Source organism: Staurois parvus, unplaced genomic scaffold (genome assembly GCF_062004578.1).
Source record: "Staurois parvus isolate SC_StPar_1 unplaced genomic scaffold, SC_StPar_1.0 ptg000134l, whole genome shotgun sequence".
NCBI lineage: Eukaryota > Metazoa > Chordata > Amphibia > Anura > Ranidae > Staurois > Staurois parvus.
The window spans coordinates 512,501-540,000 of record NW_028317930.1 but is presented as its reverse complement, the minus strand read 5'-3'; the positions used below and the strand labels follow the sequence as shown (position 1 = coordinate 540,000).

The 27,500-nt window shown below is 42.8% G+C and overlaps 1 protein-coding gene across 3 annotated transcripts in view; it reads left to right on the top strand.

Moving 5' to 3' along the window:
- PSMC3IP (PSMC3 interacting protein) overlaps positions 1 to 27,500 on the top strand; it is a 266,259-nt gene that overhangs the window by 59,456 nt on the left and 179,303 nt on the right. For all 3 annotated transcript variants that reach the window (XM_089673058.1, XM_089673059.1, XM_089673060.1), the window contains exons 3-4: positions 26,792 to 26,881; positions 26,976 to 27,087. In XM_089673058.1, coding sequence (XP_089529184.1) covers positions 26,792 to 26,881; positions 26,976 to 27,087 — 202 coding nt within the window. The remainder of the gene's footprint in view (positions 1 to 26,791; positions 26,882 to 26,975; positions 27,088 to 27,500) is intronic.

Here is a 27,500-nt window from a genome sequence, read left to right as displayed (position 1 = left end):
GGAATAAACATGTGTATAGCAAAACATGTGTTAATGCAATACCTTTTTTGTGTGAAATACTTGATTTTCAGGAAAAATATCAAGGGTGCCAACAATTTCGGCCATGACTGTATATATATATATTTTACACAAAATTGTCACTTAAATGATATACTGCTCACACATGCCATGGGTATATGTAGAATTACTCCCCAAAATACATTTTGCTACTTCTCCCGAGTATGGGGGTACCACATGTGAGAGATTTTTTGGCAGTCTAGCCAAGTACAGGACCCCAAAATCCAATAAGCACCTTCAGGCTTTTAAAGGGCTTTATTTCCTCATTAAACTTCCAGACTACCTATCACAGTTTCGGAGGCCCTGAAATGCCAGGATAGCACCTAACCCCCCCAAATGACCCCTTTCTGGAAAGTAGACGCCCCAAGGAATTTGATAAGAAGCACGGTAAGTATTTTGCAGATCTCATTTGTTGCCACAAGTTTTTGGAAAATGAAGAAAAAAAACAAAAACATTTTTTCTATTTTTTTTTATATTTCAAAACCTTGTGAGAAAAAATGAGATCTGCAAAATACTCACCATGCCTTTTTAAATTCCTTGGGGTGTCTTTCCAGAAAGGGGTCCTTTGTGGGGGGGGGGGGGGGGGGTTGGGGCTATCCTGGCATGTCAGGGCCTTCGAAACTGTGATAGGTAGTGAGGAAGTGTAATGAGGAGGTTACGCACCTTCAGGCTTTCAAAGTGGTCATTGGATTTCAGGCTCCTGCATGTGGCTAGGCTCCCAAAAAGTCTCACACGTGGTATCCCCATACTCAGTAGAAGTAGCAGAATGTATTTTGGGGTGTAATTCCACATATTCCCATTGCTTATGCGAGAAATAAATCATTTAATGACAACTTCGTGTAAAAAAAACAAAACAAAAAAAAAGTTTGTCATTTTCCAGAAACCTGTGGAAAAAAAATAAATCTTTCATGGACTCAATATGTCTCTCAACAGATAGCTTAGGGTGTCTAATTTCCGAAAAGGGGTCATTTGAGGGTGTTTGTACTATCCTGGTATTTTAGCACCTCAAGGAATGTGATGGGCAGTCAGAAAGTAAAAGCTATGTAAATTTCATTATCTATACCATAGTTTGTAGATGCTATAACTTTCACAAAAAGCAATCAATATACACTTTATTGGGATTTTTTTTAACCAAAAACATGTAGTAGAATACATTTTGGCCTAAATTTATGACGAAATTTTAGTTTTTTTAGATATTTTTTATGATCAAAATGAGAAAATATTTTTTTCAAAACATTTTTTTTTTCTTCAAAATTTTTCTGGTTATAGCACCAAAAATAAAAAGTGCACAGGTGATCAAATACCACCAAAAGAATCCTCTATTTATTTGTGTTAAAAAAAAAAGGACATAAATTTCATTTATGTACCGTATTGCATGACCGCGCAATTGTCCGTTAAACTAGCGCAGCGCTGTATAGCAAAAAAATGGCATAAATTGCAGTATCTATACCATAGTTTGTAGACGCTATACCACCGAATATACCACCGAAAGCTCTATTTTTGTGAAACAAAGCACATAAATTTTATTTATGTATTGTATTACATGACCGCACAATTGTCAGTTAAACAGCGCCGTATAGCAAAAAAATGGCGTATATTGCAGTATCTATATCATAGTTTTGTAGATGCTATAACTTTCACACAAAGCAATCAATATACACTTATTGGGATTTTTTTTTCCAAAAACATGTAGCAGAATACATTTTGGCCTAAATTTATAACTAACTTTGAGTTTACTATATATTTTTTTTTATAGCTGAAAATAAAAAATATTGTTTTTCTTCGAAATATTTGGTCTTTTTTTTGTTTATAGCGTGAAAAATAAAAAGTGCACAGGTGATCAAATACCACCGAAAGAAAGCTCTATTTGTGTGAAAAAAAGGACGTAAATTTCGTTTAGGTGCAGCATTGCATGACCACACAATTATCAGTTGAATTAGTGTAGCGCCGAGTAGCAAAAAGAGGCCTGGTCATTAAGGGGGGTAAATCCTCAAGTGGTTAAAGGTATTAAATATATTTTCAAACACACCAATTAACTATCGTCTTTAGGGACCTCTAGTGGTGGGATAACAATGTAATTTCCCAAACAGAAGATCTTACATAATCATTACTAACCAATGTCTCCTAGTGGTAAGATTAAAGTGTTACTAAACCCACAACAGTAAAATCAGTCTGTATATGCAGTAAAGCATGCTTATTATACTCGCTGTGGAACCTAAGGGGTTAATCCTTTGCATTGTGTAAAAAGGCTGTTTGAAGCTTTCTTCTCTGCCCCTCCTCTTGTTGAAATGACCCACCTGATACAGACTGAACCTGTGGTCCTCTATTGCTAGAGAGGTTTTTTTGTTTTGTTTTGTTTTTGGGAGGGTGCATGTTATCAGCACAGGTCCAATCAGCACTGTCCAGACAGTGGGTCAGAGGTTTCACATCCTCCTAGAGCAGAAATAAAACACCTCCTACAACCCTTAACCAGTGCTCTGATGAAGTCACAAAACTGCTCCGACTGCTGATGAGAAAAGGTATTTAGCAGTTTATATTTACTAAAATAATTGCATTTCCATGTTCTTTGTACTGTGGGAGACCAGATATAGTGAATGCAGGATCCTGGGTTTAGTATCACTTTAAATAATTTGAAGAAAGTTTCTAAAGCCCCTTAGTTGCCCTATCCAAGAATGTAATTTGATTGTTCTTTTGGGAGAAGAGAGAGCACTTATTTTCTTGGTGTCTGTCTTTTTTTTTTTTTTTTTTTTTTTTGGGCACAGAGCACTATGTTTTGGAACACTGATTATGGAGATTTGTTGCATTATAAGTTAATATGTTTAATTTGTATTTTTTTGAGTTTTGCACATGTTTATGGTGGAATTAAACATACTCTCTCGACTGTTTAAATCCCCATTTTACCAGCCACTGTTTATAAATGGTGCTGATAGACAAGTGGATAAAGTGAACCTGTACCATAATGCTCACTATTTTCATATAGTCAACAAGCAGTAAAAGTTCTTTAAAACCTTAGTTCACCTTTGAGAAATTGTTACCACCCATATTTAGGGTTTATCATGGTACCAAGGAGGCCCTCATTCCCCAGTATCATGCAGGGGGTTCCCTCCCTCACAGCAGTTGTCAGATTTGAAATTGGCATCACTGTGTGCGTCTCCTCCCATACAGCCTTGGCATTCACTCCCAAAGATCAGTGAAATTAACTAAAAGTCCTATCTGCAACCATATAAAAATGACTTGTAGCCATAGTCCAGTAACTGAAAAGCCCATACCTCAGTATGGACATAGAGCTTGAGGAAGAGTTTCCAAGAGCCTGGCATTGCACTTGCAATCCACTGATTGATCCACAGGAATGGATGTTATACAATAAGGCCTGGCTTGCAATTTCCGCTTTAATTCATCCCAAAGGTTTGAGGTCAGGACTCTGTGTAGGCTGGTCAAGTTCCTCCACCCCAAACTCACTCGCTCATCCATGTCTTTATGGACCTTGCTTTGTGCACTGGTGCACAGTCATGTTGGAACAGGAAGGGACCCTCCCGAAACTGTTCCCACAATGTTGGGAGCATGAAATTATCCAAAAGGTCTTGGTATGCTGACGCCTTAAGAGTTCCCTTCACTGGAATGAAGGGGCCAAGCCAAACCCCTGAGAAACAACCCCACACTATAATCCCCTCCATCAAACATTACACTTGGCACAATTCTGTCAGGTAAGTATCATTCTCCTGACAACTGCCAGACAAAGAAGCATGATTGGTCACTCCAGAGAGCACGTCTCCACTGATCTAGAGTCCAGTGGCAGCATGCTTTACACCACTGCATCTGATGCGTTGCACTTGGTGATGTAAGGCTTGGATGCAGCTGCTTGGCCATGGAAACCCATTCCATGAAACTCTCTACGCACTGTTGTGCTAATCTGAAGGCCATATGAGGTTTTGGAGGTCTTTAGCGATTGACTCTGCAGACAGTTGGCGACTTCTGCGCACTGTGCTCTTCACCATGCGCTGACCCTGCTCTGTCATTTTACGTGGCCTACCAATTCATGGCAGAGTTGCTGTTTTTCTCATTTGCTTCTACTTTGTTATACTACCACTAACAGCTGACCATGGAATATTTAGTAGCAAGGGAATTTCACGGATGGACTTGCACAGGTGGCAACTTATCATGGTACCACACTTGAATTCACTGAGCTCCTGAGAGCGGCCCATTTTTTTCCACAAATGTTTGTAGAAGCAACCTTGATGCACAGGTGCTTGATTTTATACACCTGTGGCCATGAAGTGATTGGAACACCTGAATATAATGATTTGGAGGAGTGTCCCAATACTTTTGGCTTTATAGTGTGTTTATGTATATATATGTGTGTGTGTGTGTATGTATACGTGTATATGTGTGTGTGTATATATATAGAGAGAGAGAGAGAGAGAGATTGATACAGGCCATAGTCGGGTTGAAAATCGGCCTATTTTTCGGCCGAAAAAAAAAGCCGGCCGATTTTCGCACCGTTAGTGGGTTAATTGGTCGGCTGTTTTTCGGGATTTTGGCACATTTTTTTTAGCGGTAAAGTTCCAGTCCGCTATTATATTTGACATGAAAATGTATTGCGGTTGCAACAATGTATCTATTTGTCTCCGAATAAAAACATTATATCCGAAATGGATACAAACGGATACATTGTTGCAACTGCAATACTTTTTCATGTCAAATATAATAGCGGAGCTCTCTGCAAGGGACAGAAGTAATTAAATGCCGGCCGTAGACGGGACGAAAAAACGGCCTTTTTTTTTTTTTTTTTTACCGTTGGTGGTAACATCGGCCTATTGAACGACCGCTTTTTCGTTTTTTTTTTTTTTTTTTTAAAAAGGCCCGTTTTTTACCAGTCTATGGCCTGCAATAGTGTGTTTTTTATAATTTTTTTTTTTTTCTTAAGTGGACATTTAAATCAAGTACTTGTTCATTTTTTTTTTATCTATAAGCATTGTGGAGAAAAGGTTTACAACATAGACATTGAAAATTTGTTTTTTTTTCTCTCTGATGGCAGATCTGGCAGCCTTTAAAAAAGCAGGTGTCTCTTCATTGTTAGGAACTGCCTAAGGGCGAGTTCACACAATTTAGTCACACAAATGCATTGCGAGTTCCCGTGCAATTCACATGCTGTCTGGGTGCAGTGCAATTTCAGCCCAGTAATTTGAGTGGGCTGAAAACATGCAGGACCGCACCAAAAGTAAATAAATAAAAAAAAAAATGCTCAACATACTGTAATGGCCTTAAGTGTCAGTTGTTTAAAGTATATTTGATGCATTTAACTAGTTGCAGACTTCAAAAACCTGTAGCATGTGGCGTGTCTCTGCCCTGCTTCTGTGACCCCCCCCCCCCCTCCTCCGCGTATACAACAATTGTTGGCTTTGATTACTCAAAGGCAGGATTACTGTATTCTCAGAGAAGGTGTTGGCACTGAATCGGTTTTTATAAATAACACAGCGATAATATAAAAGAGGCAAAGTAACATTGTTATTTTGGGATCATTCTGTTCATTCATCTGCGGATCAAAGGGATGAACTTACATCTGCAAATGGTGTCAATTAAAGCAACCTGACAAGTAAAAAAAAAAAAAGTTTATCTTACGTTCAAGACTCAGCGTCTTCCTCTTTAACCACTTCAAGTCCGGACACTTTTACCCCCTTCCTGTCCAGCTTTCAGTGCTATCGCACTTTGAATGACAATTGCGCGGTCATGCAACACTGTACCCATTTGAACTGTTTTGCATTTTTTTGCAACAGATAAAGCTTTATTTTGGTGGTATTTATTCACCACTGGGATTTTTATTTTTTTTTTGCTATGTAAATTAAAAAGTTCAAAAATTTTGAAAAGTTTTTTTGTTTTTTTTTTCTTATAAAATTTTGCAAATAGTATTTTATCATAAATCCAAAATTTATTCCGTTATATTTTAGTAAGAAAAAAAATGGCCAAAATTTATTCCGTTATATTTTTAGTAAGAAAAAAAATAACCCAAATTCGTTTAGAACTAAAAATTATATTTTTTTAAACTTTTTTTTTTTTTTTTTTTTTACATTTTTAAAAATTTTTTTTTATATTCTTTATTTTAAATACTGTCACCCTAGCAGTACAGTGTAACCATGGTGCCACTGCACTACTTGGGGGTGATGAAGATTTTTTTTTTTTTTTTTTTTTTTTTTACACTGATTTGAATTTGCATCCTTTAAAGGTGTAAAAGCAATCATTTCTCCTTCTCTCTAGCTGCATTCTTGCAGCAATTGAGTACTACTGAGTGAGCTGTGATTGGTCACAGCTTGTCACATGGTACAAGGCTGTTGTGAAAAGCCTTGTACCATGTGACCTCTGATCATTCACAGATTTCACACATAGTAAGCAATGATGTCACAAGTGACATCTTGCTTACTACTCTGCATGTGATCACTGATTGGCCAATCAGTGATCACATGACCGGGACCTCGTACAGAGGTCCCGTCCTACGAACGGTGTTCCACTGTGTCCGGAGGACGCAGCGGGCACTGGATCGCGGTGCTGCGCGCTCCAAGGGTGCGCGCACAAGCAGGGTGCGGGGAGGCCGTTTATAAATGGCCACCCAACCCTGCACTGCCACCGTCCGGCCGTTGTATATAAACAGGAGGTGGTTAATATTAACGAAACAGGGTTTTATAGCCCCACCTACAGGAGTAGGACACTAGGCAGAAAAAAATACTTGACCTCCTATGGGTAGTCCTCTCTGGGTATAAAACCCCCTCTCTGCTATAGGTCTTCAGTCTTTTCTGCCTAGTGTCTCAGGAGTATGGACGTGACGTTTTGCTGGGATTTGTGGTCCCACAACTTTTTTTTCTTTTTCTATTCCTGGACTTTTATGTTCCTGTGGAGATCTTCTATCAACAGACGAGCTGGATAATCTAGGTGCAGTGGTCACCCGAGTCTGACCAGCGAGTGCATGCAGACTGCCAGGTCCGTGCTCGGTCAGCCACAACTATGCCTCATGGACTGGGGTGGCCAGCGAGTTAAAAGCCTTGCGGGGACGCATATGACCGGGCGCCAGGACGCGATGCGCTGCATGGGTGCTCCCTTCGAACGTTGGTCCTGCGGCATCCCCTCTTACCCACACATTCCCCCCCCCTTCATGCAGCAGTTTCCTGCAAAACCTGGCTGTGGGGCTGCTGCCAACCACAATAAAGGTGTGGGTACCTCATTCCTGGCTGGACCCTGGTAGTGCAGGCTCCTTCTCTTTCCTCCTGTGGTCTTGTAATCATCCGGGGATGGAGAGGGGCCTTGTCCTGCTGTGGGGAAAGGTGTCTACTGTGGATGGAAAGGACGGGGAGTTGCAGGCCTACCTGGACTCGGCAGGTGGGCGCTGCATGTGGCTGTGGTGGCCGACGGCCACATTATTGTACCGCGTAGATCATTTTCTTGGAGGTTTTCGTTCTCCGGCCTCTATTGCCAGGCATGGCAGCATTCTTTCTGGAGTTTTCATCTGGAAGCCATTTTTTGGGGGTCAGAGAGGTGATCAGGTGATGGAGGCCGGCTGGGAGAGGTCCTTGGTGGCCTTTTTCCTATAGCCCATGGCAGGGATATCCCTCAGGCACCTCGGGCTTTGGGGGCGGGGCTCAGAACACGCGCTGTGCTGGACAGACGGCAGAACCTGTGGGGAGTCCTCCCTGGGGTTCTCTTGTGCTCCTCTATCCCTACTGGAGTGGTCTTCTGGACTGGGAGCGTTCGGTCCCCTTTTTGCAGCGGTGTCTAGCTGGGGAGACTGGTCCATTGAAGCCCAGGAGCATGCTGTACCTCTGGGGCCCCCTTCCAGAGGTCCCAGGTCCCTTGGTTCCCATAGACATATTGTTGGCAGTCCTGGAAGTGTTTGTGTCCCATGTGGAGGCAGCAATTGGCTGCAAGGTGAGCAAGAAGCACCCCCTGCCATTGCCCTCTTCCTTGGACGATTCCGAGACTGAACCAGATCCCGCTGCCATGGGTTCTGCATTTACCAAGTATCCCGAGGACACATTCCCTGATTCCCTGATGAGGAGCACTGGTCCTCTGCCTCTGGTGCTGCACAGGCATTGGTAGTGGCACTTATTGATTTTGGTACATGAAACGCTAAAAAAATGAGGACTCTGCAGAGGGCAACTGATGTGGCACCTGTTCCTTTTGGTGCGCACAAGCCAGTGTTTGGCTGCTAAGGGTTTTCCTTACCCTGAATATTTTGACAGAGTTGTTTAAAAGGATTGGAGTAGGCCGAAACATCCGTTTTGTGCTCCTCAAACACTTCGCAGTACGTTAGCCTTTTGAGGAGACTCTGCTGAAGTGGACATCACCGGTGGTTGATCCATCTCCAGGCTTAACAAGGCCATGATTCCTCCTTGTATAAGGTCCCTGTGGACCACAGGGCGGAGGCAGTGGCCCGTTTGATTTTCGCTGTCATCCGATTGGCACATAGGCCAGTGTTGGTTACGGCCTTGGCTTCGCAGACACTGACGGAATGGGCCAACGCTCTACGATAAGGTTTAATTTCTAGAAGGTGGCCGACCAGTAGGTCCAGGGCTTAAATTATACTTGTGACGCTTTCCTTGATGCATTTCCACTTCTTTCCAAATTGTCCATCTTGGCCGTTGAGCCAAAGGACCCACCAGAGCACAAGTGTTGGTCGGTGGACCAGACCTCCAAGAAGGCTCTGGTGGACCTACCCTTTCTGGGTGACCGTCTTTTTGGCGCTACCCTGGATGACATAGTCAAGAACCTTACTGGGGGCGAGAGTACCTTCTTCCCTCAGGCCAAGAAAGGGAAGGAACCTCGTTGGAACTTGGGGCCAGCATTTACGGCATATAAGCACATTTTTCATCCCTCTGGCTCTGCAGTCTAGGGCTTCAGGCCCTTTAAGGCCCTCGCAGGTGTCCCAGGCCCCAGAAGCCCTCCAAGCCATGGATAAGTCTCCAACAGGCATGAAGGTTTGCCCCCACCCCCTTCCAGGGTGGTAAGGGGGTATCTTTAAAGGTTTCCGGGCCTGTGGACCTCTTTCTGGACAAGTGGGTTCATGAGATCAGTCTATCAGAATACAAGATAGTTTCATTCTCTTCCGCTGGACAGATTTTTCCCTCAAATCTGTGGCTTTCCTGTACAGGGCTGTGCAGGAACTACTGCTTTATGGAGTGGTAATTCTAATACTCGATTCGGAGTGTTTTCAAGGCTTTTACTCCAACCTGTTCACAGTTCCCATGGCAGACAAAGTTCTCACAATCCTGGACCTCAAAGCCCTGAATGTCTTTGTGCGGGTTCACAAGTTCAAGATGGAATCCATTTGCTCTGTGGTGACCTCCCTCCTCCACGGAGATTTCCTGGCCTCCTTGGACATCAAGGACACCTATCTGCACATGCCATCAGGGACACGCATTATCACTTCATGGCGTTGCCTTTTGGTCTGGCCTCCGCACCTTGGGTGTTTACCAAGGTCCTAGCCCCAGTCCGGCCTTATTGAGACAATGGGGGATTGCAGCGATTGGCTACTTGAAACGATTTGCCTCTGCATGTGGAGACTCGCTTCTCGTTACTAGACAATGTGGCGATTACCATGCATTCTCTGTGGAACTTTGGGTGGATCCTGGACCTCACAGAAGTCGGTGTTGACTCCATCCAGGCGCCTGGAGTATTTGGGACTGAATTTGGATTCGGAGCAGGCCAAGGTGTTCCTTCCGTTTTGAATCTCCGGTCGGTGGTTTGGCAACTCTTGGCTTGCAGGCTGCCCTCTTTGCGTCTTTGCATGTGGGTGTTAGGCTTGATGGTGTTTTACCTTCAAAGTGGTTCCGTATGCCGTGTGTCATACGAAAACACTGCAGAAGGAACTTCTATCAAAATGGAACAGGGCTTCTGCCTCCTCAGACCTTCAAATTTACCTGGAATGGTACATTTGGTGGATGAGGTCCCGGCTGTACGGAATGGAAAGTCCTTCTTCCCTGTTCATTGGACTGTGGTCACAAAAGATGCCAGCCTGTCAGCCCTGGGATTGGACTCTGCTCAGGGTCGCTGGACTCTGGGGGAAGCTCACTTATCAATCAATGTACTTGAGCTTCGGGCAATCAGGTTGTTGACGCATTGGATGAACCGTCCATCGGCTCTTCCAACCAGGATTCACTTGGACAGTGCCACTGTGGTGGCATATGTCAATCATTGGGGGCACAAGGAGTGCAGCAGCGGCACTGGAGGCATCTCGCATTCTACAATGGGTGGAGAGGTTTGTTTATGCTCTATCCGCCGTACATATTCCAAGCGTCAAAAACTGGCAAGAGGATTATTTCAGTTGTCAGATGCTGGATCACGGCGAGTCGTCACTATATCCTTGAATGTTCCATCAGCTTTGCATTCGCTGCAGGACACTGGACATGGCTCTTCTGACTTCCCACCTCAAATGGATGGTTCCACGGTTCATGGCACAATCGTTGAATCCCCTCACAGACACAGCGGATGCGCTGGTGGCGCCGTGGGATAAGTACGCTCTCATTTATGCCTTCCCACCCCTTTGCCTGAGTCCTTGTCTACTACGCAGGATAAAGGTGGAAGGGATCCCAGTCATCCTTATTGCTCTGGACTGGCCTTGCCATCCTTGGTACGTCTATGTGGTGCGATTGGTGACGGATACTCCCTGGAGGCTGCCTCTTTGGAAAGACCTTCCATCTCAAGGGCCGGTCTTTCACCCTGCTTTACCGTCGCTGCCTTTGACAGCATGGCTATTGAGAGACAGGTTCTGAAGGACAGGGGGTTATCTGGCTCAGTGATTCAGACTATGTTGAAGGCCCATAAGTCTGCCTTCCGGAAATTTTATCATCGCACCTGGAGAGCCTGTAATGGTTGGTGTGAAGCCTTGGGGTTCCATCTGCATTCCTTCGTTGTGGCTCAGGTGTTGGTGTAATGAACCGCCTGGCGGTACCTCTAGCAATCCACGGAATAGGGTTCCCCAGACCACAAAGTCTAAGTCCCAGTCTGCTTGTTCACCGGAGCCCCTGATGGTGGGGATGGACTTGGAGCCGACTGAGACCAGGTCGCGGCCCCTGAGTACACCTACCCGTGGTAGAGTGATCCGCCAGAGGTATCTACACACTGAGAGCCTGATGTGAAGAGGCGAATGGGCCCGAGCAGGATGGATGGATGAGCAGAAGCTGGGTCAGACAGGCTGAGTCGGTAACCGTGGGGGCAGCGGAGTACAAGGCAGCAGGCAGAGAATGGTTGGGTCACTCGCCGGGTCAGCAACAAGAGGTCAGAGCAAATTAGGGGCATCCAAGAGAGAGTTCAGGAAAGCCAGGGGTCACGGCAGGAGAGCACAGCACGGTCAGGAACTATCCGGGTCAGCAACAATCCAATACCAATAACTACAGGAGCAGGAACACAGGAATGACCAAACAGCAACCAGTGTCAGCGCAGAGCGAATTTAAATACCGCGCCCTGCGCTGTCATTGGTGCCAGGCGCGCACCCACGGCCCCAAGTGCGCATGCGCAAGTTCCGTCGCCATACGCCGCGGCGGCTCCTGACAGTTGGCTTCCTCCAATTGGGTGTGGATCAGAGGCTTGCGTTAAGTATGATCAAGTATCAAGTCTCTGCTCTGGCTGTTTTATTTCAGCGGCCCTTAGCTACGCATTCTTTGGTTCATACTTTCATTTAGGGGGTTCGTCATGTCACCTGTGTGCTGACCTTTGTCACCGTGGGATTTGAATTTTGTGCTGTTGGCTCTTCAGAATCCTCCAATTGAGGCCATTCGGGACATCTCCTTGCTTATGCTTTTCAAAAAGTTGCCTTCCTTGTCGCGATCACTTCTGCTCGGAGGCCGTCAGAGTTGGTGGCTTTGTCCTGTTAGCCACCTTTTATATGGTTTTGCACGAGGTGAAGGTGGTGTTTGGCCTTCCTCTTCCTTTCTATCAAAGCTGGTATTGGATTTTCATTTAAATGAGGATATTTTCTTCTCTCACTGTGTCCTTGACTGACGCACTCTAAAGATGTGGCCCTGCATTCCCTGGATGTGGTCCACGCGATTCACATGTACCTTTTTTGTATTGGATGCTTTTTGGGGGTCCGACTCTCTCTTCATCTTCATGGCTGGTCCAAAGAAGGGCTTGGCGACATCTTCTGCCATTTTTTCTCGTTGGGATTCAGCAGACGATTGTTCAGGAGTATGCTGTTAAGGTGCAGGAACCTACCTTCTTGGTTACAACGCACTCCACCAAGGCGGTTAGCGCCTCCTGGGAGTTCCGACATCAGGTGTCTGTTTCTCAAGTTTGCAAGGTGGCTTTTAGGGCTCCTGGGCCTCCCCTTTTGGGTCTTTTGCAATGTTGGCTTGTTGCCCTGTGTTTTTTTTCTTTCTCCATTGTGTGGTTGCACACCCTTCATTCTGGCACTGCTTGGGGACATCCCTGTTACATTAATGTTAAAGAGGAAGACGCTGTGTCTGTCAGTGAACATAAAATGGGATTTTTTTCCTACTCAGTGTAAAATCCCTTTCTCTGAGTTTGACAGACACATCACCCACCCCTCTAGGGAGATCTCTCCTTTGACACTGCTTGTGACAGACTGGGGACTTATAGCAGAGAGGGAGTTTTATACCCAGAGAGGACTGCCCATAGGAGGTGCCAAGTCTATTTTTTCTTCCTAATGTCCTACTCCTGTAGGTGGAGCTATATAGCCCTTCTATAATATTAAAGAGGAAGATGCTGTGTTCGTCATTGGACTCAGAGAAAGGGATTTTTACAGTGAGTACACAAAAATCTAGTTCTTTTGTTTTAAAGAACTCAGGGATAGGCAAAAAAAAAAAAAAATCACCCACTAGTACACCCCCCCTACACAAAACACTAAACCGTTAATACAATTTTGAAAATGCTTACCATTTAGAAGAAAGGTCTAATTGAATTTTGTTTTCATTATTTTTATTGAAGTTTTGTCCACAATAAAAAGAAAAAAAGGAAAATTACAACATTGCGGTTCCTCCACTATGGAAAGTACAAGTAGCATAGTAAATAATATACTATAAAGAAACAGAAGGTGTAAGGCAATAAACTTCACAATGTTAATAAGTTGCATTGTTTGTAAAAGTAGCACCAAGCATATACGTAGAGCACATCTCTGTCTATCTTCGCATACTCCAGGCTTTCTGCAGTCTGAGGGCCATGGCCCATCAGTGAGGTTTATGGTAAAAAAAAAAAAATCATAATGTTTAATTTCAGTAATAGTAAGTTAACCATTTAGATTACAAAGTATGCTTTACATTCTTATAAATTCGGGCTGCCTTCTCCAAAGAACGGAGGTTACTCCTTTTTTTGTACAAAAGTGAACTTTCTCCCTGAGTTTACATTAACACAACTAAATTAAAGTAGAAAAGGCCAGAGAGCCTAGAAAAGTAGGAAAGAGGAGGAATGGGGGGTTAAGTGACTTCACGTTCCAGCCCGCACCCTTCAGACTGCTTCTTAACCTTTACCCTCCCGGCCTATGGCCAGATGGCGGCCGGCAAAATTCCTCAGCGTTCTGGGTGGACGCCATTTGGCTTGCTCCCGGGCATACGCAGTTTGCTTGCTTATAGCAAAGTAATTCTTTGCTATAAGCAAATTGTGTAAAAAAAAAAAAAAAATATTGATCACTTCCCCAAAGTAGTACAATGTTACTATGGTAACATTGTACTACTTTGGTCATAGTGAAATATGAAAAAAAAATCTTAAATTTTTTTTCCATACTGTCAGCAGTCAGTGTCCCTGATCACCGCCATGCCAGTTATATAATGATGCTATACTGCACTGATGACAGTATGTAAAAAAAAAAAAAAAAAAAATTGAAAATATTTTTTTTTTATTTTTTCATTTTCTGAAAAATTCTTACAAAAAAAATACAAGTTTAAAAAACTCACCATGCCTCTTATGAAGTACGTCAGACTGTCTACTTTGCAAAAAGGGGTCATTTGGGGGATATCTGTACTGTTCTGACATTCTTAGACCTCAAGAAATTAGATTGGCCGTCAGTACTTCAGGATTGATCAATTTTCAGATCTATACCATAGTTTGTGAACTCTATAAGTTTTCTACAAACAAAAAAATACATCCTAATTTGGGTTATTTTCACCAAAGACATGTAGCAGAATACATCTTGGCCTAAATTTATGAAGAACAATTATTTATTTGTAAACTTTTATACCAGAAACAGAAAAACGTGTTTTTTTCCCCAAAATTTTCTGTCTTTTTTTGTTAATTTAGCAAAAAATAAAAACCCCAGTGGTGATTAAATACCAGCAAAAGAAAGCACTAGTTGTGTGAAGAAAATGATAAAATTTTAGTTTGGGTACAATGTTGTATGACCGCGCAATTGTCCTGAAAAATGGCCTAGGCAGGAAGAGGGTAAAAGTGCCTGGTATGGAAATGGTTAATTGGGTATAGTCTGAGGATCCCCAGTCAAAGATTTGATCCACAGGTCCCATACCTTTCCAAACACCTTCATTTTGTCATTTAGGATCCCAGTAAGGAATGCTGTGGAGACTTGGTCAAGTTAACTTGGGTGAGGGTATAAATAAAATGATAAACTCTAATCGAAAAACGCCTCACAATGGGGCACTGCCACCATATATGGTATGCTGTTCCTTCCTGACTACAGCCTCGGAAACACAATGGACATTTCCCCGGGACATAGGTAGCCAAGCTGGCCAGTACCATGCACCATCCTAATTACACTTTATAGTGTGCCTCAATAATGGAGGTATTTACAAGAGACTTTGAAGCCTCCTGAGTTATCGAGTGCCATTCATCCAGCTCAAAAGTTTCCTGGAGATACTTTTTCCATATAGCCCTGTTTAGCTAAAGTATTTGTAAAGTCTAGTACACACGATCAGAAAATCATACGAAAACGCCGCTTTGAAATCGATCGTACAATAATCTGATAGTTAGTCACAGCTTTCGTCCGAAATTATTTGAAGGGACAAGCACGAAAATTTTTCTCGTACGATACCAGATCGTGCAATTTTTGTTTTTAATCAGTACAGTTTTCTTCAGAAAATGCAATATAATTAAAATGCATCACTTTAAAATTTTCTTTCTGTTGTACAAGAATTTACGTAACTTTAGTAATCTCTTCACTTTCAATATGCGACTAGCATGGGAAAAACAAATGGATGATCATTCATCCAATATTCTCATTGTGTTTACAGGGCTTTAAAATAGGATAGATTTCTGACCACGGAGTTTATCATATTTGTGGCAGAAGTATTCCATAGATGACATCAATACTATATATGATCTGATATACAAAGCTTTCAGGAAATATGCTATCTAGGCATATCAAAAATGTTCCGACTCTGGCATGTGATATTTCTCTATTAGAGCTTGTTATGACAGAATTCCCCTATGAACACAAAGATCTACTATACGCAGAAGACCCTTATTAGACCACCATTCTAATGTTCGAGGGGTGAGGCCTGGGGTGAACTCCCTGTTTCGAAGTAAAGGAGCCAAAGAACTATGGGTGGGTTTAAATTTGAGATTTGGTGAGTCTGTCCCATATTCCTAATGAAATAAAGTGGAAGGGCATAGAACTGGAGGCTATTCCTTTGCCAGCAGCCATAACATATGGGAAAAAGATGAGCTGAGCTAACTGGGCTGCATAAAAGTATTTGAGTAAATCTTGGACCCCCAAACCTCCTTTTCATTTTGGAGTGAATAATGTATGCTTAATCACCCTAGGCCACTTGTCTCCCCAGACAAACAATAACTTTTTTTTTTTTTTTAACCCAAACAACTCTTTTGTCAAGATAATAGAGAAAATGGAACAGTACTTCCAGAATCCACAATGACATTACTGCAACAGCAGCATTACACATAAATAGAACAACATGGATACGCAGATCCCATAATAAACAGAATAAAAGAAATGGTAATCAAACAAAACAGAGTCCACAAGGATCCACAGCTTCTTGACAATATCTTGCTTTTTCCTTTTTACATCTTATTCCTTATCGACCACAAGTATTCAGAAATGGGGGAAAGGAACAAAGCCCAAAACATATCTTCAAACAATAAAAAAAAACACATCAACAACCTCTGGTTCAACAAAGACGTCTCATCAAAAAGAATGGGAGATGCACATGAACTCCCCCAGTGGGAGGAGTGGAGCCACGCACCTGATCTAAAATATCACACCTGCAAAAGTCGGTCCACTATCAATTGAGGAGGGGCGAGCCCAGGTGTATTCAGCCAACCCTGCCATACCTGCTGGAACCTTACGATATAAGCATTGCGATGTTGATATGTGAGTTTCTTCTGTGGGAGTAAAGAATTAACATAATCTATCCATTGCTTACAAGATGGAGGAGCCAACAATAACCAGTACCTTGCTATCAACTTCCTAACCAGTTATAAAAGTCTAGATACCATAATATACCCTCCTGGTTGGAACAGTTCTTGGTCCAGTGCCCCCAACAGACAATGCAAGGGGTCCTGAGGAACAGTATATTGTGATACTAGAGAAATAAATTGTAGAACCTCACTCCAATATCTATGTAACTTGGGACAACGCCAGAGCATATGAATGAAATCACCCTGCTGGACCCTACACCTGGGACAATCAGGTGAATCCCGCCTGCCCCACCGATACAGTTGCACAGAATAAACAATTGAGACAATTTATGAGAGGGAGAGAAATTCCCAGAACAGATTCCAGGGCTGCATCCCAGACATCTCCAGCAAACTCTCCAATATCCCAGGACCACTGCGTCCTGCTCCGGAGACTAGATTGATCCTGTACTGTGGACAAAAGCTGGGGAGTATACCCGAGAAATCATGCCCTTCTTATGGGTTGCCTGAATGACATCCTTAAGAAAAGCTGAGTCTGTCAATGTGAGCTTAGAGAGCAAAGACTGAGCCTGTATTGCATGGTGTAGCTGAAGAGTGCGATGAAAATGCTTATGTGTATTTACACATAAGCATTTTCATCGTTCTCTTCAGCTACACCATGCAATACAGGCTCAGTCTTCGCTCTCTAATCTCATGGAATTTACATTTGTAAATTTAATTTGCAGTTGAGAAAAGGACTTTAGGTTGCCCACGAATACAGCTGATACAAATTTCAGGCCTTTATCTCTCCAGTCGTGAAAAACCTCCAGTTTAGCCAGCTCTACATATTGCAGATTATTCCACAAGGGAGTACAGGAAAAAGAGCCGGTAATATGAAAGGACGCTTTTACCGTATTCCAGACGCGCCTCGAGGTCCTCAGTTGGAGCGGTGGATGGAAGGACCGGTAAAGCCATCTCAAGATGAGAGAGAGAGCCAAAATGGTGGGATCAGGAAGGGAAATCAAACTAATAATGGGATCAGTATTATCAGGCAAGTCCCAGTCAACCAGTTGCTGCAATTGGGCTGCCAGAAAATAAAGCCTGGGCTCAGGAAAAGCCAACTCCCCCAACTCTTTGCCATATTGCAATGTGGACAATTTTATCCTAGCTACTTGTTTTTTCCAAATAAGACTCCTAAACTGGGTCTCCATGCGATGAAACCTTTTCTTAGGAATGCATATGGGAGAATTATGAAAAATATAAAGTTTTGGGGCCCAAATCATTTTAATTAAATTGACTCTACCCACCACTGACAGAGGGAGTTTGCACCAACAATTTCTGCTGATGGAGTAGAGGTAAAAGGTTAAGATAAATATACTGCTTAGGATCAGGAGAGACTACCACCACCAAATACTTAAATGTAGACACTACTTGGATGTGTTGTGCACAGGCTGGGAGGGGGAGTTCTACAGGATCCATGGGCATCAACGCCGATTTATTAATTTTAAAGCTGGAAAATCCACCAAAGCGTTCAGTAAGGGACATAACCGCATCTAAGGATGTGAAAGTATCGCCCAAATATAACTGTGTGTCATTTGCATAAAGGCATATCTTTTCTGAAAGAACACCCCTTGTAAAACCAACGATATCCGGAGATTGTCGCACCAAAATCGCTAAAGGTTCTAACGCCAAAGCGAACAAAAGGGGCGAGAGAGGACAGCCCTTCCTCGTTCCCCTCTGCAGCCTGAATGAATCTGACATATCGCCCGGAAACTAGGGGCCGCATAGAGAAGCTAATGAACTTGGGACCAAAGTCGAATCTAGACAATACTTCCCATAGATTAGGCTATTCCACACTATCAAATACCTTGGCCGCATCCAAAGACAAAATTGTCCCAACCCCCCCCCCCCCCCCTTCCCCTCATCCCCACCCTGGATTGTCCACCGGACTTTGCAAATTCAAGAAAAGTCTACAAATATTATTAGCCGTCGCTCTAGAAGGAATAAACCCAGACTGATCTTTATGTAGGATATTACCAATAATCCATGCCAGTCTAGTAGCTAAAACCCGGGCCAACAATTTAGCATTCGTATTAAGAAGGGAAATAGGTCAGTAGGAGTCAGGTTTTAATTGTTCTTTTCCAGGCTTCAATAATACTATAATAACAGCTTCATCCATGGAGGGGGGCAAACCATTTCCACCCATGGCGGCATTCAGGGCATTGAGTAATGCCGGGAGCAGTTGCGCACCATATCTATTACAGATTTTGAATGGCAATCTGTCTGAACCTGGAGATCTATAACTGGGGGTGCCTGCCAAAGCTTCAGATAACTCCTCAACAGTAATTGGCATCTCCAGTACTCTGGTCAGTCTGCTATAGAAGAGGAAAAGAGCAGGCGTCTAGAAACTGCAAAAGCTCAGAATGGGTAGTTCTAGTTTTAGAAGCATACAGATCGTCATAAAAGTGATGAAAAACTCTCAGGATTTCCGCATGACTCGTGCAGATCACTCCATCAGCATCCTCAATCCTGTGTACAGTGGACACCCCTTGTTGTGACTTCACCACAAGAGCAAGAAGGTGCCCCATACTTTCCCCTTCCTCAAAATATTTTTGTTGCAAAAAATATCGCTTATCTGCCACTTGAGTAAGCACTGATTCATAAAGAGCTCTTTTCAGGAGGTGCGGTTACAGGGTCTTGGATCATCTGAACCTCCCACTGTTGAACATCTAACCGTACCTTTTCCTCCAATATCTGGATCTATGATTAACCGCTGAAATCTCCCGGATTATCAAACCCCGCAGGAAGGGCTTCATCGCATCCCAAACCATTCCTGGCGGGGACAAACCTTCATTCCGCTGCAGAAAGTCTGACAACTCCCCCAGAATCAACTCAGACTCCGGAAACCGTGTCATCCAAGATGGGTTCACCTTCCACAGCGGACGAGAGCGGATATAACACACCTGTAACTTGACCCAGAAAGGGGCATGGTCCGATAGAGCCCTGGATTCATACGCAGCATCAAACACATGGCAGGATAGTCATGTTCCCAAGGCCCAAATCTATGTGTGAAAGCCCATCATGAGTAGCAGAAAAACCTGAATAACATTTTGCTGTCGGATACTTCATGCGCCACACATCCCGGAGGCTCACTTCCACCAATAAATTGGCAAATGGGGTAGGCTGAGAGGATAATTGTCTGCCCCTACCGCCCAAAGGCAATCTATACAAGCTAGGGAGTAAGAAATTGTTATAATCACCCAATGCCAATAGGGGAACATCGGGATGATTGGCCATAAATTGAGCTAGGCGTTTAATGACCTCTGAAGAGTAGGGCGGAGGGATATATACCGCAGTAACTATGCAGCGAAACCCATTCAAAGTGCACAGTAATAAAATATACCTGCTCTCCACATCAATCCACTCCTGCACATGAACAATTTGAATAGAGTTAGAGATGAGGATACACACACCTCTAGAAAACGTGGAGTGGAAAGAATGATATTGTATGGGAACTTCTTTTGAAATGCAGTCAGACCAAACAAGTGCCGCTGGCAGGGTGCGAAATAAATATGAGTCTTGGGAGGATATTTAGCTTCTGCCAAACCATGATGGCAGGTGAAGTTGCCATTTTAGCTATATCAGCTGCAAGATGTTTGTATAATGCAGGATAATTTTGGGATTATAGGATGTGCAAGGAGGGCATAAGGTTAACACCTAGATATGGAAGGGCCTCGGACTGCCAATAAAATCTTTAAGAGTTTTTGAGAGCTTCAATGGTACTTTCCTTTAAGGATATATTCAAAGCCTGTGATTTTTCATGATTTATTTTAAGACCTGAAATCTTTGAGAAGGGCTGGAGGATGGCATAAAGGTTGGGGAGGGTGGTAATAGGTGATGAAGTTAACATCAGTAGGTTGTCTGCAAAAAGCGCATTATGCTGTATTTCTACATCCTATCCCCTTTGTCTATACAGTTGCGAATTTTGATGACAACTGGTTCTAGGGCCAGAACAAATAGCGGAGATAGAGGCCAGCACTGGCAAGTTTCTTTTTCAATAGTACGGGAGCTCGATACCCTTTTACCATTAGGGATGCTATGGGTGAGCTATATAATGTTTGAAGCGTAGACCAAAAGCACGGACCAAAGCCATATCGAGACAGGTGTAATCCCAAGACAATGCCTTGTGTATATCTAAAGATAAAAGCATTCCCTGTCTGGCCCCCCTTCCTTCCCAATCAGAATGGATCGCCAAAATGACATCTATAACCCTCCTAGTTTCATCAGATGCCCTGCGGTTAGGAACAAATCCTTCTTAGTCAGGGTAGATATATTGTTCAGAAAAGGAATACACTATATTGCCAAAAGTATTGGGACATCCCTCCAAATCATTGGTATCAGGTGTTTTAATCACCTCCAGGGTCATAGGTGTATAAAATCAAGCACCTAGGCATGCAGACTGCTTCTACAAACATTTGTAATAGAATGGGTCGCTTTCAGGAGCTCACTGAATTCAAGCATGGTACCATGATAGGTTGCCACCTATGCAATAAGTCAATCCATGAAATTTCCTTGCTACTAAATATTCCATGGTCAACTGTTAGTGGTATCATAACAAAGTGGATGTAATTGGGAACAACAGCAACTCAGCCATGAAGTGGTAGGCCACGTAAAATGACAAAGCGGGGTCAGAGCATGCTGAAGTGCACAGTGCGCAAAAGTTGGCAACTGTCTGCAAAGTCAATTGTTAAAGACCTGCAAACTTCATATGGCTTTCAAATTAGCACAAAAACCGTGCATTGAGAGCTTCATGGAATGGGTTTCCATGGCCAAGCAGCTGCATCCAAGCCTTACATCACAAGTGCAATGCAAAGCATTGGATGCAGTGGTGTAAAGCACTGGACTCTATAGCAGTGGAGACATGTTCTCTGGAGTGACGAATCATGCTTCTTTTGTCTGGAAATCTGATGGACGTGTCTGGGTTTGGCAGTTGCCAGGAGAACAGTACTTGCCAGACTGCATTGTGCCAAGTGTAAAGTTCGGTGGAAGGGCGATTTAAGATGTGGGGTTGTTTTTCTGAGGTTGGTCTTGGCCCCTTAGTTCCAGTGAAGGGAACTCTTAAGGCATCAGCATACCAAGACATTTTGGACAATTTCATACTTCCAATTTTGTGGGAACCATTTGGGAATGGCCCCTTCCTATTCCAACATAACTGTGCACCAGTGCACAAAGCAAGGTCCATAAAGACCTGGATGAACAAGTTTGGGGTGGAGGAACTTGACTACCCTGCACAGAGTCCTGACCTCAACCTGATAGAACACTTTTGGGATGAATTAGAGCGGAGACTGCGAGCCAGGCCTTCTTGTCTGACATCAGTGCCTGACCTCACAAATGCACTTCTGGAAAAATGGTCAAACATTCCCATAGACACACTCCTATACCTTGTGGACAACCTTCCCAGAAGAGTTGAAGCTGCTATAGCTGCAAAGGGTGGGCCAACTCAATATTGAACCCTATGGACTAAGACTGGGATGCCGTGTGTGTGTGTGTAAAGGCAGGCATCCCAATACTTTGGCAATATAGTGTATATTGAGCAGGAAAGGAATTCAGTCTAGGTGCAAGTACCTTGGATATTTTTAGATCTGTGTTTACCAGGGAGATGGGACAGTAATATAAGCAGTCCCCGTGATCTTTTCCTTGTTTTGGTATGACGTCTATATAGGCCGCATGTTCATGTTCCGTAAGGCGTGTTTCCCTTGCTGGATTTTGTTAAAAAAAGAGCTTAGGTGAGGAGTCACAATCTCTTGGTACTTTATGTAATATTGGCCAAAGAAACGATCTGGGCCTAGTGCTTTAGAAGGATGTTAATTTTTAATGGCCAGTTTGATTTCTGCCTTTGAAAATTCCTTGTCCATGAGCTCCAAATGAGCTTGTTTCAGCTTAGGTAAAGAGATATCATGGAAAAATACATCCGTCCTGTCCTGTGGGAACATTTTCAGGTTTAACATATAATGTGGGATAGAAATGATGAAATTCCTTTATGATTAGTTCAGGATTCTGGATCAGGTAATCATTTTGCAATCTCCACTTAGGTAAGGCAGACGTACAGTTGTGTTCAAAATAATAGCAGTCAGACATCACTGACCTGATTAATCACTGTTTTTGGTAGAAATGATATTTCTACATGGCAAATAATTTACTAGCAGGTGTAGTAGAGTAATAGAAATCCAACAGACCCAACAGTCATGACATGCATGCTGCTGATTCTGTGTAATTGAATCACTAATTGAAAGGGGCATGTTCAAAATAATAGCATTGTGGAGTTCTATTAGTGAGGTCATTCATTCTTTGAAAAACAGGTGGCAATTATTGCCCTTAGTTAAGGAAGGAAGGCAGCAAACGTACATGCTGGTTACAGTGCATTTCTCTCTGAAATTCTGAGGAAAATGGGTCGTTCCAAACATTGTTCAGAAGAACAGCGTACCTTGATTAAAAAGTTGATTGGAGAGGGGAAAACATATAAGTGCAGAAAAGGATAGGCTGCTCAGCTAAAATGATCACAAGTGCTTTAAAATGGCAACCAAAACCTGAAAGACGTGGAAGAATGCGAAAAACTACCTTTCGAATGGATAAAAGAATAGCCAAAATGGCAAGGACTCAGCCAACAATCAGCTCCAGGAAGATCAAAGAAGGTCTAAAGTTACCTGTGAGTACTGTTACAATTAGAAGACGCCTATGTGAAACCAAGCTATCTGCAAGAAGCCCCCGCAAAGTCCCGCGGATGAAAAAAAAGACGCGCTGAAGAGGTTACAATGTGCCAAAGAGCACATTGACTGGCCTAAAGAGAAATGGTGCAACATTTGTTGGACTGATGAAAGTAAGATTGTTCTTTTTGGGTCTAGTGGCTGGAAACAGTTTGTCAGACGACCCCCAAACACTGAATACAAGCCACAGTACACTGTGAAGACAATGAAGCATGGTTGCGCAAGCATCATGATATGGGGATGTTTTTCATACTACGGTGTTGGGCCTATTTATCGCATACCAGGGATCATGGATCAGTTTGAATACATCAGAATACTTGAAGAGGTTATGCTGCCTTATGCTGAAGAGGAAATGCCCTTGAATGGGTGTTCCAACAAGACCACAACCCCAAACACACCAGTAAACGTGCAACATCTTGGTTCCAGACCAACAAGATTGATGTGATGGAGTGGCCAGCCCAATCCCCGGATCTTAATCCAATAGAAAACTTGTGGGGTGACATAAAAAATGCAGTTTCTGAGGCAAAACCAAGAAATAGAGAAGAACTGTGGAATGTAGTCCAATCATCCTGGTCTGGAATACCTGTTCACAGGTGCCAGAAGTTGGTTGACTCCATGCAACACAGATGTACAGCAGTTCTCAGAAACAGTGGTTATACAACTAAATATTAATTGATTCAAAGGAAAGCAAAATCTTCAAACATTTTTCAGTTTATATAGTGAATGTTTGAGTTTGTAAAGAAGAATACAAACACTTCTATTTTTTTGAACAGTCTAATTTTCACTTTTCTTAACTTTTTTTAGAGGAACAACACAAATTTGATATACTTTTCTTCATGTTTTGATTTGGAATAGAATGTGTAGTGTTCCCAATGAATTTGTGTGTATGGAAATAAAAGCTATTAGAAGGATTTTGAGCTTTATTCACTTTTTTCAACACACTGCTATTATTTTGAACACAACTGTATATACCCCAGGTATCAGTTTCCTTGCCAACAATGTGGTAGGCTTATCTCCCCTTGTATAATACCTATGGCTTGACCAGCGGATCTGTTTTTCCACGTGAGCTCCGGTTCAAAGCTATCTGAGCCATATATTTTTTTTTATGTCTAATATCTGAGGTGTTGCTCGCTGTTCTGTCAACCGATTTTGCAGTTCCAAGATCTATTACACACCTGTGCTAGGATGGATGCACATATACACAAAAAAGAAGCTGTAATCAAAGTGTCTCTACACTCTTAATCTCAAATATCCAAGAAATGCTTACAGCGCTGTGTGCTATAAATAAATGACAATCAATTAATGTGTATCAATAGAAAACAAAAAACAAAACCTAAAAATTGAAGGCAATTTTTAAATAAAGTCCACTAAATCATATCAATGCCACCACGTGGCTAACACAAAATGTCCATGCAATAGATTACATTCAAAAAGGTGCTTCCCTGCAGTCTTCTGAAAAACGCAACCCTGTGCTCTTGAGCTATTTTCCAGTGCGCCTCCAACACCCACACAGAGAACTTGCCAGATAAATATGACTATCCACTACAGGTAAGTCAAAAAGCGCTTGTTATACTTGATTTATATGGCTCCATCCACCTTATCCTTAGATTAGATGTTCCACTTCTCTTCTAGCCACATATCTCATACCATATACGAAAGGAAATACACTGTGTGCAATTATTAGGCAAGTGAGTATTTTAACCTAATCATCATTTTTATGCATATTGTCCAACTGCAAGCTGTATAAACTTGAATGCTTCTTGGATTTAAGCATATCAAGTGATGTGTATCTGTGTAATGAGGGAAGGTGTGGCTAAAGGAGATCAACACCCTATATCAAGGTGTGCATAATTATTAGGCAGTTTCTTTACCTCAGGAAAAATGGGTCAAAAAAAATTTAACTGCATCCATCGCACAGAGCAGGTAAGTATAACCTGTTTATTTTTTTAGAAAGCTTTGCAATCACTTTAAGCATGTTATTAGAAATAATTAGAAGGCGGATACTGCTGTTCACATGGTCGCAAGGCTCCATCCCTTTCTTGGGTATAAAATTCACCCCGTATATCTCAAGCCTCTATGTCGCCAACTACATCCCCATGCTAGCTCATCTAATGGCACTTATGACTAAATGGTCCTCCCTCCCACTAGCCTGGCTAGGCAGGATAGCAGTTGTGAAGATGTCGATCCTTCCCAAAATCCTCCAGCTCTTCAGAGTTCTCCCTATCCCTGTACCCGCTCATTACCTTCGTGCTCTACAGAGCCACATTTCCTCCTATGTCTGGGGCAAAGTTCGCCGACAAGTCCCTCGCTCTACTCTATCGTTCCAAACTCAGTGGCGGATTGGGTCTACCAGAGCTCAGCAAATATTATCAAGCACCACACATAGCACAGCTTCCTAAATATCACGCTACCCATGAAACCCCGCAGTGGGTCATTCTTGAATCCATTGAGTGCAATCCCCTATCAACAGCGAACCTTCTCTGGTTAAGGCCCGTCGACCGCCGTACGATTTATAAATCCCATTACCTCTCACTTTTTGCTTCTCTGGGATAAATTGAAATCCCGTTATCTCCTACAATCACCTCATAATCCCCTATTTCGGTGTTTGCAGTTGAAGCATTTCTGCGCTCCATATACTGTGGCTGCCAACCCAATATCCACTTTATCCCCTTTTGAACGAGCATGTCACAAAGACCCTCATCGACGGGGTCTCATATCATACCTATACTCCTCGACAACATCCTCGACAACAACATCATTACCCTCATACACGTATAAATGGAAAGCAGACCTGGGCCGACAAATCGACCCTTCAGATTGGGGCCTCATTTGGTTGTCGCAAAATATAGTAGCCCTGGAGACTAATTTCAAAGTCCTGACCCGCTGGTACCTGGTCCCAGCTAGAATTGCGAAATATATCCCTAATTACCCTTCGGCTTGTTTGAGGCTGCGCTGACCTGGGCACATTTTTTTCACATATGGTGGGACTGCCCAATTGTCCAAGCTTTCTGGGCGGAAATCTTTAGGATGCTATCTGCACTTAGTACTATAACCCTCCTACCAAACCCTTTGGTTGCACTACTCAACATGCGACCGCCAGATGTAACAAAAGCACAGTTCAAACTTATCTTACAAGTCACCACGGCAGCGAAACAGGTTATCGCTAAATCTTGGAAATCCCCCTCGCTAAGATCACTCAGTCTATGATCCACGCAAAAATAGAAGCCACGATCTTAGATTCCATCCTCAAATTTAAAATGATTTGAAACCCCTTGGTAGAACGTTTCCTCCCGCCCAATTTTGACGTCTTGCTTCTTGACCCGTGATTTACTCTTCCAGCTACACCGGTACCACTCCCCACTAATATTTTGTTCCCCTTTCCTCTCTTAATCGTGGAGTCACTCACCTCTCCTTGTTACTTCCCTTTCTCTCCCCCCCCCCCCTTATTTTCTATGGGGCTTCAGTTGCCAGATGTTGTTGTTCATGTTATTGTTCTTGACACCTAATTTTGTCCCTTTGGGAAATTTTCATTGTACAAATGCTGTATACTTCTGATGTCCCATGCATCCTTTCCTGTTAAATAAATAAAATGTTTGAACAAGAAATAATTAGAAGGGACAAGGTAATGAAGAGGCAGAAACCGTATGTATTTGACTGTATGCTCTGTGCTTTAGGCGGTTGTTAAAGCAATGGAACAATTGGTTCAGCAGCGCAAGATCAAAGAGAAGGTTTACGGCAAGCAGAAAATCTACTTTGCAGAGCAGGTGAGGTGAAGAGACAAAATTATTCCACTACTCTGATAGTCCAGCTGATATTCTCAAGAGTAAACATCTATATACCTTTCTAATTGTAATTTAGGAGCAGTTTCCCAGTGTGAGTGACTCAGAACTCAGAAATCTTGATGCCCAAATCTCTGAACTATCTAGCACTCTGCAGGATACCCAGCAGAGCTGTAGGCAGCTAGAATCAGGTTTGTCAATGATTTTTTTTTTTCTTCCTTGCTTACCATGACTATTCTATGTATTATAATAAACAGGAACATTCCGTAAGTATCTTGATGTATTAATGAATACAAAATACGTTAAAGTGGAACTACACTGTATCTGAGCATTTAGTTCAGTTTTAATATTCAAAGCAAACTCCCCCATCCATCCATGGCTCCGTGCTTTATTTTGCTGAGAAATCACTTTGAAAAACACCCCCTAGCATTTCTGGTTGTGGCCATCTTGAGTAAGGGCAGATGATTCATGTAGCAATTACTTTCGGGAATTCATTTGCCTTTTAGCTGAGGCATGCAGACAGGAGGGATGTGCTTAGCTGCTAAAATCCCTTCTCCCCTCCTGACGACTCCTGGGATGTATGATATAATTTGCCTAGACTGGA